The following is a 10,636-nucleotide window of genomic DNA, read 5'->3' as shown; positions in this document are numbered from 1 at the left end:
CCCTTCAATATATGGGTAGTTAAGGACACAGATTATCATGCAAGTTAGTCTAAACCAGGTCAGCAAACTTAGGGCCAGTAAATAATTTCAGCTTTGGGGGTCATATAGTCTCTGTCACAGCCACTCAACTACCATTGTACAAAACAGCCACAGACAATGCGTAAGTGAATGAGCATGGCTGTGTGCCAATAAAACTTTATTTATGGACACTAAAATTTGAATTTCATGTGTCACAAAATAGGATTTTTTTTTTAAACCATCTAACAACGTAAAGATCATTCTTGGTTCATAGGCTATACAAAAACTGGTGGAGGGCTGGATTTGGCCTATGGGTAATAGTTTTCCAACCCCTGGTCTAAATATATATTCTGTTTTGACCTTATTTGCTGACAATTAGGTAACTTCTACTTCATTATTAAATTAGAACAATAATACAAAATCCCGCTTAAGGCTTTGTCTAAACTGCTGGTGTACAAATTTTTAAGATTGAAGTTTAAAACCACTTATTTCAAAATTAAATATATGGCTAGAACTGGCTAAGTTTCATTTATTTCTTGATGTCACATCTATAAAGCTCTCATGCACACAGCAGGGAACACACCTTCATTTCACAGTGGCATCTGGTTGTACTTCTGATTATAATACAGCAAGTGCAAGTTCACTTGGAAATGTACATCTACATACCTTATAGAAAATATGCTATACTGGAATGTGTACAGCAAAAGCATGATTTTAAAATTCCATGACTAGACCACTTCTGCTTGGCTTAATAGAAAATGTACCCAATCATTTAAAATTGGCCATTTGGGGAATAGGATAGTATATAAAATGTTTGTTATGTAAAATTTAAACATTTACCTTTTTATAAAATAATCTCCAAACTTTAAATCTTTTTATTGAATTATTATATGGATATACATTATTTTAGCAAGAAGATTTAGTGACTTGGCTAATTTTTAAAAAATTTGTTCATGAAATAACATTATTTTTATTAAAATAAAACAGTAGCTAAATCAATCTTTTCTTTCTACATTTAATGTGTTAGGGTTGCTTCCAAGTCAACTTCCCAGCCCCACCCAACAACAAAAAACAAACCAGTCTGAGACTCACTTGAGTGTTTAATTCAAACCTATATTTGCAGTTTCTAAAATGTTGATCCACAGACCACTTTCTTATTACACGTGTACCAATGAAAACAAAAGGCAAAGAGAATCACTGCCATCCCTACAAAAGGAATGGCTCCTTTTCTAACATTCTTTAAAAATATACATTGTACAGTCTTTGCACCTCACCAAAGGTGACGATGTAATAAATACACTGGCTTAGTTCTCCTCGCTGTTCATCAAGGTCCATCAAGGTCCACCAACTACCTGTTATAAGCCCTCTCCTTTTTGGATTTCTCCAGGGCTTTGTCCATGGTTTTCTCATTCTCCCCTCGACATTTGGGACAGTACCACTTGCCCTTTGGTTTATGATTCAGTCCTACACAGGAGAAGTGGAACCACTCAATAGGGCACTCGTCGTTGTCACAGCCGATCATTTCTCCATAGGAGACCTGATTGCACAGACAGTACGTAGGCTCGTTGGGGTCAATGGGAAGGTCTGCAGGGGATGCTTCCCTCTCTGCTTTGGCCTTGGAGCGTTTCTTCTTCTTGGAAGCCTTTGCTTTCTTCTCCTTTGGCGTTCCTGAGGTGATATCATCATGGTCGTGATTATTAGCTGCATTCTCCCGATTTTCATTGTTGCGCTGTCGTCGAGACCTCTTGTTGTTAGGCTTTTCTGCCTGTGTGATTGTCTCATTCTTAGACTTATCCTGGCCGGCTTTGCCACTGTGGCCAGTTGTGTCACTGACCTCTTGGTGTGCCTCAAAGAGTTCCACGTGACTGTCCACCTGCCTGGTCCGGTTCTCCACCAGCTCCACCATCTGACTTACAATCTGGATCTTCTCATCACCCAGCTCCTGGCTTCGGATCAGGGCTCTCTGAATGCAGTGCAACAATCTCCTCTTCTGGGTGCCATCCGTCTCCCGTTTAAACTTCTCATAATACTCATCTAGTTCCTTCAGGATTTCTGTAAAGGAAAAGAAAGCATTACACCCTTGCTATAAACACTACCAACCCTTTTACTTAATTTTCTAGTCTATGAAAAAATAATTGCAAGGATAGAAATAATCAATTCAAGGCTACCTAGTATTAAAAATCTTATAATGTGTATACCCTCCTAGTAGACTTTTTTTTTTTCTGTTGAAAAAAAATCCCTGCAACTAAATACAAATGTCAACATAGTTCTCATTTAGCAAAGTGCCACTCAAAGCTCCCCAAGGAATTCTGTGTGTGTTCAGAAGCACTAGTAACAAATACCCCTGGGATGGGCATTTAGGGAAAAAGTTCAAATTTAGATGAAGCCCTAGGACCCAATTTTTTTTTTGTTTTTAAATCCTCACCTGAGGATATTCTTTCATTTATCTTCAGATAGAGCAGAAGAGGGAAGGGGGGAGGAGGGGGAAAAAAACATCAATGTGAGGGACACATCTCTGGTTGCCTCCCACACAACCCCGTAACCAAGGTTCGTGCCCTTGACCAGAATTGAACCTGAGACTCTTTGGTCCATGGGCCGATGCTCTAACTGCTGAGCCAAACTGGCCAGGGTCAAATTTTTATTTTTAATAAAACTAATGACTATAATCCTGTCTTTCCATTGTTTATATTCAAATATTTTCTAATAATATAAAGGCCTTTATTCTTTTTATTTTAATGTGCCAATGTCTAGAATACCCTATATAAAATTATAGACTCTATGTAAACATTACTTATGACCCAGAGACTCAATTTATCAGTCACATCATTTTCATCCTAGCATGTTATTCCTCCCTATTACTGAAAACAAGAAAGGTTTGTTGCAATAAGCCAGACAACCTAGACTTGCTTTAAAACAAAGGTGGCAGATTCTGCTTTTCCATTTTAAATTTACTGCTTAAAACAATAACATATTTATATCTATAAATTATAAATTATTATCGAAAATAAATTAAAACCCCTCAATACTAAATTGAAACCTTCTTAGACAGATAGGAAAACAGTGTATATGAATTTAAAATGTAATTAGGCAATTTCTCAAGAAATAAAAGCTGTTGCCTTGCCAGTGTGGCTCAGTTGGTTAAACATCACTCCGTGGACCAAGAAGTGATCACTGGTACGATTCCTGGTCAGGATACATGCCAGGGATGTGCAGGGGGCAGCTGACAATGCTTCTCTCTCTCCCTTCCTCTCTAAAAAAGAAAATTAATAAAAAAATATTAAAAAAATAAAAATAGCCCTGGCCGTTTGGCTCATCGGTTAGAACGCTGGCCCTCAGACCAAAGAGTCTCAGGCTCGATTCCAGTCAAGGGCATGTACCTGGGATGCAGTTCAGTCCCCAGCCCTGGTCCGGGTTATATGGGATGCAGCCAGCTGGTCGATGTGTGTCTCTCACATCAATATCTCTATGTCTCTTTCTCTCTCTTCCTCCCTCCCACCTATCTGAACATAAATGGAAAAATATCCTCGGGTGAGGATTTAAGAATGAATGAATGAATAAATAAAATAAAAATAAAAGCTGTTGAAAAATCTGATTGAAATAAGGAAAGTAAACATTCTTGCCAAAAGCCTAAATACACAGGTAAAAATTTCCATAGTTCACACAAATAGTACCATTAAATAGTATTAGACTTTTCTCCTGAAAACCTTTCGCAGCCTCTCAAACTAAGGCAATTCTACTCTCCAACTAGAAAGTATGTGTGTGAGGGAATGTGGGGAGAAGATGTATAAAAGGTGACTATCATCCAGATCTTGTCTCAAAACAGTTATAAGGCATAAATCTAAAATGAGAGTAAACATATAAACTTAGGCAAACACTGAAGCTTAGTTAAACTGTAAGTATTATTTCCCAGGTTACATTCTTAAACTAAAGATAACTCTGAAGATATTTCCTAGAGGAACAATATAGACAGTTTCCCACCAGAAAGGAGGAATGCCGTAGTCCTACAGTCTCTTAGAGTAATAAATTCTGAAAATAAATAGCTACGCTCAACTTAACCCAAGTTCTGTTTCATAGATCTTAAAATGAGTTTTTGCCATTTATTTTTAAACAAACTGCACATCACAAAACTATCATTTGGTTTAATTAGTAACCAACTTTCTAGAGACAGTTTTAGCACTTCAAAGAAAAGAGAACAATTCTACCATATGGTTAATTTAAAATGTAATAAATATGGCTTCTTTTATGTCACAAGCAAGCTTACATCCATGTGAAGCCTCACTTGTGGGAAAGAAACAAACATCACAAAATTAGGAAAAAGTAATGTTATCTTCAAATGGCATGTATTTCTTGGACGCCCCAGGCAAAGTACTCTGTTAACAAAGCCACGAAAGTCAAATGGCTGTAAACAAGAATACCAGTGCCAACCAGGGAGGCATCTGGCCAGGATACCCATTTCTTCAGCCCCATCAGCTCAAACTGCTGCTGACCCTCTTGTATAAAAATGCTCCACAGCAACATTACTGTAGGAAAGCAATGGTACCATGAAAAAAAAAAAAGTAAGGATTAAATAAGATTGCAGCAAAATTTAATTTGATCTTTCCAATAATCAGAAAAGTATTTTAATTTTTACATAAGGTTTTGCACTTAAAGTTCTTTATGAAGTCAACTTCCATGGTGGGTGGGTGGGTATTAAAAAAAATAACACATGAAAAATAATTTAAAAATAATTTTGAATCCAATAATTCAAGAACCCCAAATATCATTTAAAATTGGTAAATTAATTATAACCCATCCTTATGAATTAATCTCCAACTGAGGCATAAGCAAAAGACTGTTAACCAACTTTGACTTCCAATACAATTCTTTAAAAATAAAAGCTTAATTTTTTAGAACTATGCTGCATTTATAGTAAGTCCCAACCAAATGAGTTATGACTGTTATCATGACAGATTGATTAGGCTTTACAGCTCACTCAACAGCACTGGCTCCGGTATGTGCCCTGGTTGGGTGGAATTCATTTTCTCCGCTGGAGCCAAACAAGCACCGCAGGGTGTATTAACTGAAGAGCGAAACAGGTTTCTTCACAGTAATGAATGAAAGAAAACAGGAACTTTAAAGGGATACTGACGTGAATGTCAGAAAATTTTAGAGAGACACTTTTTTTTTGGTCATCTAGGAAAGTGCTAAATTACAATGCCAATGACCACAAATTCTGCAAAGGCCGTGAAACCTTTAAATACAGCACCTCCGTTCTTCAATCACTGCACAACCCGAGCCATCCCGGGCACCGACCACCGAGAAGAGCTCCCGGCCACAGGTCACTCACGCTTACTCGGTTCCTCGCGGCCGGTGGCATGAGAGACATGAGCCGCGTCCTCAGCAGAGCCAGCAATGTAGCTAACAAGTCCCACCAGCGGCCTGAGGCACCTCCATTGCTCCGCGACCGGAAGTGACCGGGTCGGGTCCCTGAGGACCGGGGCGGAGCCGGGGACCAGGCCAATGGGGAAGTGGTCAGCAGGCGACGCACCCCACCCCGGGAACCACCGCCTATGAGGGTCGCTGGAACGGAGGGAGGAGGCCAGACAGGAAGCCAATCACAGTGCAGGGCTGAGTAACACAGCCCACCCAGCAGTGTCAACAGCCAATCCAAGGCCGGAAGCCGGGCGACCCGAAAACATTCAAATCAATTCAACCTCCTCCCTCCTCCCCGCCCCTCTACGAAAGAGAAAAAAGAAGGCCGCGGAAACAGACCTGTGCCAGTCACAGGGAAAGGCCCGCCCTCATCCGGCCCAGCAACCAATAGCTCAGCAGCGGACTGATAAGGACATTCCATGGGGACGCCACAGCCAATCATAAGAAGGCCGAAGCGGGACGTTCACAATATGCTAATAAGCTTCTTATAAATGTCGCTGCGAAAGCGAGTTTCTGGTAGAGCGCGCAGGGGCGCCTCGCCGACTGGCTATCTCCGTGCATTTTGCGGCAGGCGGTGGCTTTCCACCTCCCCCCACTCTTCCGTTTCCCTGCTGCGCAGCCTTGTAAACATTAGTAAACTCCGAGTGATGACCTACGTTCCAACCAGAGCCCCCAGTGCCGTGCCTGACCTGGCAGGAAAGTTTCCCCAACAGCCAACAATTCCCAGCGGACATGAATCCTCCGCTTCTCTCCGGCATTCTGGGCGACCGGGGCTGCAGACAACGACCCACAGGTCCTCCTGCCATGTTCCTCTCCAAGCCCACGGTCTCTGCACGCGCCCCCCGAGCGCAGCACAGATGGGCGACTTACTCGCCTCATCCTCCCCTCCCTTAACCACCGTACGCACAGAATAAAGCCCTGGCCCTCCGCAAACTACACCCGGCCGCGTCCTCCCCCGCTCGGTGTCCAGCGCCGCGGGAGGGCCGGGGGGCTGGGCGGGGGCGACCGGGGCTACACCGCGTATAGTACATACCCAGGACTTTATATAACACTCAGATTTGGGACTGGGTGGAGATGGCGAGCAGGGCCGGGGGACCCCCCTCATCCGCAGCGCCCTCCCAGCAGCCCTGCGCGTAGCCCCATCCCTGTGCCCCTCAGCCCTAGCGAACGCGGCACATCCCTCCTTCCGCGCCGTAGCTTGCGCCCCTGAGCCCCCTCCCCCGCAGCACCCCGCCTCGTCACTTCACTACAAAGAGCGCTTTGCTCGCGCAGCCTGGCATTGAGACCTCTCGTTTCTCCTTCCTCCTCCGTGTCCCGGCTTCGCGCACAAGGACCTTGGCGAATCAAAGACGCTCCAGACCTTTTGTTCCTGCCGGGCCAGGGCCGCCGCCGCGGGCCCACGGCTCCCCGGGAAGGGAACAGGACAACCCGCGGCCCCGCGGCGAGCCGCGACCCGCGGGGATGGAGCGACCGCCCCCGCCCATCCATCCCGCCGTACCTTGGTATTTCGCGTCGATCTCCCGCATCAGCGAGACGTTTCTCTGCAGGTCGAAAGGCAGAGACTCGATGGAGTCCAGGTAGTCCTCCACATAGTTCACCAGGTGGATCTGCTCCCCGTTGGCAGGGCTCAACATGGTTCACCGAGGTCCCCGGCGACTCGGCGCGGCTTTCCGCTTCCTCCAGCCCCCGCCCCCTCGGAGCCCAGCCCTGCAAAATGCAAACCTCCCGCCCGCCGGCGTCCCCCTCCTGCCGGCCCCGCGCCGCTACATCTGTGAGCCGCGCCGCCTGGGCCCGGGGACCCGGCGCGGGCGGGCCGGGCCAGCGCTCCGCGGCCTCGGGCGCGGGGCGGGCGCGGGCGGGCGTGCGGGCGCGCACCCCGGCGCAGGGGCCGGGGCCGGGCCGAGTGAGCGCGGGAAGGGGAGCGCGCTGGCCGCCGCGCCGCACTTGTCCAACGTGGAAAACCCAAATACCAGTTTCAAACACTTGGGAAACATTCGGCCCCCCGCACAGCGCATGCGCCCCACCACCCCCCACTACCCCCTCCCCACGGGCCCCGCCCCCGCCGCATTCACGCCCCTCACCGGCCCTGCCGCGCGGGGGTGTGGCTTTGTCTGTCACCTTTGCCGGGACGGGGGTCGCGGGGGCAAGAGGCGGCAGGCGAGGCGCAAACTTTACTATGAGTTTCGTACTTGGAGGCAGAGCCTGTCCGGCGCTGCTGCATGCCCGCCGGGTGACGCGGGGTGGCAGCCAGACCCGCCCAAGACTCAGGCGGAACCGACCCTGTCTCAGGACTGCCGCCTCAAGATCATCGCATGCCCAAGCAGCGTCCCCCGCTGGCCCTCTCAGCCCCTCAATCTCTGGTGCCCACGGCGCAGCAGGGTATAAGTACGTTTCGGAACAGATTGGCAACCCCGGGAGCCATTCCACTGCCGCCTTCATTTCAGTGGCCCAATCCACACGAAGAGAAGGCGGGACTTGGTCAGATAACTCCTTCAGGGTTCTTAACTACTATACAGTACTATAAACCCGCGTCCTGCGGAGGGGTGGAGACCGAGGGGTGGAGACAGAGGGCGGGCCGACCGGGGCGGAAGTGGTGGCTCATGCGCACTTGTAAGGCCAGGGAGGCCGCCGGCCCGCGCGGGACACCTAGTATTCGGTGGCCGGACCACCACTCCCAGCAATCTCGGCGGCTCTAGCGCCTGCGCGGTCCTCACCGCTCTCCCTTTGTGTCGCCGGCCGGAGCCCAGCTCCAAGCGGCTTGGAGACAAAGGGGCTCGCGAGGGGAGCTGCTTCCGGCCTGGGTCTCCGCAGACGGCGGACGACCCCGACCCGGTCTCGTCTGTGCTTTGGAACCTGCTGTCAAACTCCGCTCCCTCACTTCGAAAGACCACCTAAGCTTGGGCGGGCCAGGCGTCTTGTCGCCGGGATCCTGGGGTCTCTCCCTGTGCGGTTTCGACCCTTCCCCTACCCAGTGGCACCTCTCCGCACCCCAAACGCCCGGATTTGGGGCTTAAAAGCCTCGGCGCGGACGATCCCGTTGCCTGGACGACAGGTCGGCGCACACGCCCGCCCCTTTCGCCGGAGATTTTTGCTTTGTGGGCGTGGCCACTCCACCTTTGTCCGCCAGGCTCCGGCCTGCGCTGCCGCGCGTCCTTCCGGGCCGCGATCGCCCAACGCGGTTCCCTCCGCTTTCCCACCGGTTCTCCTCTGCTGTGAGCGCGTCCCTTCTTCCCCAAGGTGGGCGGGTTGTCTTGTCCTTTTCTCTAGCTAGCCCTGTAAATTAGTTTGACCCCGCAGCCTCGTGACATCTCTACCAACTCTGTGCCAGGGCAGTGCTCCGCTTTTCCTCCCGTTTATTAATTCAGAGGGATTCACCCTTAACTCCGAGTCTGCCCTATTGCCATATGGTAGGGCACAAAATGTAGACATGAAATAATTACATTGCAGTTCAAACGGGTGCAGTTCTGGTATTGAGACTCAGGGTGTTCGCGACCCAGCAATGTTGTGACAATCAGGAGCTTTGGGAATTTTTAAAATTACTGCATGTAATCCATTAATATCTTGGGCCAATCCAGTTTTTAAAAATAGATCATTATCCGTAGTGGGGACTCTTTCCAGCGATCTGTAGGGCATCTTGTGATACAGATATCAATACAACAAATGAGACTAAGTTGAGCTGTTCTGTCATTCGAAATGGACTGGAAGGTTACTGCGGTGACAAACGACATAATGTTTACACTTTGAAGTAAGTGGGTTTGTTCTTCACTCTTACTTACACTCCCTTATTTAACCCCCACATCAAGAGGATGTTCACTTTGATATTTGGGAAAATGATTGTGATTTTACTTACAGATTCACACGTTTTCCAGTCTTGGCTCAGTTAAAAACACATCATAAGGAAAGTTTCATTTCATACAAGAAAATGTATTGGCCACTGGTCTGCACAAAGGACTAATATGACATTATGTGGAAATAGAGATGTTACATGGAATAAAGAGAAAGTACAAAGTTGAATAAGACAAACTATACGTTTTTCTCTAACAGTATGTAAGCAGTTTTAAAATACAATAGGTTAGAGATATGTTCTTTAAATGCTTGCTTTCATTGGCTCTTGAATGAGTAGCGTTGTTTATCTGAACTTAAGCATAAAGGTTAGAAATCATTTATCCCTTTCAGTGATTATCAAGCTGGAGTTTGGAAGAGGTTATCATTTCTAAAAATCACGATACTATCTGAATATTGATTCCTCTTGTTTCATGGACTTTACAGACACTTAAAACACAAAGACATCTTATTCATTCAACAAGAAATATTTAATGAGTGCCTACCATGTTCTAGCTACTGTTCTGTGCCCTGGGGGTACAGTATTGAATAAAGAATTTACATTCTATATGACAGTTAATTTATCCCTTGGAGTAAGAAGTCAGAAAATATTTTATTAGTTTTACAAAGTTCTTAAAAGATATACCAATGACTTCACAGTTGTCTGAACAAGGTTAGAAGACCAATAGTTAAAACAATGAGCTGTGATCATGCATTTGTAATACACCACTAAGGAAAAGTGTTTAATTTTGAAGATACACTGAAGACTCTTGGTTGTTTCAGTTTTGCTCTTTGGAGTGTGTTGCAAAAATAGATATTAAATCTGTTTTTCTAAAATTATATTTCTAGTTTAACTGAAGATGCTCAAACCTAAGGGAGTAAAAGGTAAGAGATGAATATGCAATTCTTTATGTTTTGAAGTGCTTAAAAAAATAAATCAACACATTCATTTCAAACTTGAAATGCCCTAAACAATGCCCTTATCTTGTCTACTTTAGATTTACAAGATTTGTCTACTTTGGATTTACAAGAGTTTGCCTTGAAAGAAAATGTAATACTGATAACTACAATTTTTGTTATTATCATAAAGTAGTAAGAAATGACATTCATGATATTTTGGAATCATTCATTTTAACACACATACTTGTTCTGACATAGATAATTAAGGAGGGGCCACTTCATATGAACAAGATTCTTTTTTGGTATATAATCTCCCAAGTCACTTTTACTTTATGTTAATATTCAACCTGCCAGAGAAATCATATTTTTAGCGATCATTAAATAATAGATTATGTTTATCATTGTTTTGATGATTCCCAAAAGACTTAAGAAAAGGTAGACCTGCGCCCTGGCCGGTTTGGCTCAGCGGTTAGAGCGTCGACCT

General features: G+C 45.9%; 2 protein-coding genes across 4 annotated transcripts in view; one reads left to right on the top strand and one right to left on the bottom strand.

Moving 5' to 3' along the window:
• Positions 1 to 1,051: 1,051 nt before the first annotated feature.
• ING1 (inhibitor of growth family member 1) lies at positions 1,052 to 7,770 on the bottom strand. Of its 2 annotated transcripts, none has more exons than XM_036249986.1 (2): positions 7,549 to 7,770; positions 1,052 to 2,070 (listed from the first exon to the last, which is right to left on the bottom strand). In XM_036249986.1, the coding sequence occupies exons 1-2, from the start codon at positions 7,649 to 7,651 to the stop codon at positions 1,367 to 1,369; spliced, it is 807 nt and encodes a 268-aa protein (XP_036105879.1). In that variant the 5' UTR covers positions 7,652 to 7,770; the 3' UTR covers positions 1,052 to 1,366. The 2 variants fall into 2 exon arrangements, with proteins under 2 accessions (XP_036105879.1, XP_036105878.1); XM_036249985.1 differs by lacking the exon at positions 7,549 to 7,770 and adding an exon at positions 6,929 to 7,127.
• Positions 7,771 to 8,561: 791 nt separating this feature from the next.
• Positions 8,562 to 10,636, top strand: part of CARS2 (cysteinyl-tRNA synthetase 2, mitochondrial) — a 52,759-nt gene continuing 50,684 nt past the window's right edge. Inside the window, exons 1-3 of one of the 2 annotated variants that reach the window (XM_036250414.1) lie at positions 8,562 to 8,642; positions 9,033 to 9,175; positions 10,102 to 10,137. The gene's annotated coding sequence lies outside the window, so the exon portion shown is untranslated. Of the gene's footprint in view, positions 9,176 to 10,101; positions 10,138 to 10,636 lie in introns of both variants that reach the window. The other variant, XM_036250413.1, reaches the window with a different exon arrangement.

This window comes from Molossus molossus, unplaced genomic scaffold (assembly GCF_014108415.1).
Source record: "Molossus molossus isolate mMolMol1 unplaced genomic scaffold, mMolMol1.p scaffold_m16_p_9, whole genome shotgun sequence".
Lineage (NCBI taxonomy): Eukaryota > Metazoa > Chordata > Mammalia > Chiroptera > Molossidae > Molossus > Molossus molossus.
Note: the sequence above shows the minus strand (reverse complement) of the source record. Positions and strands in the feature narration are given on the sequence as shown.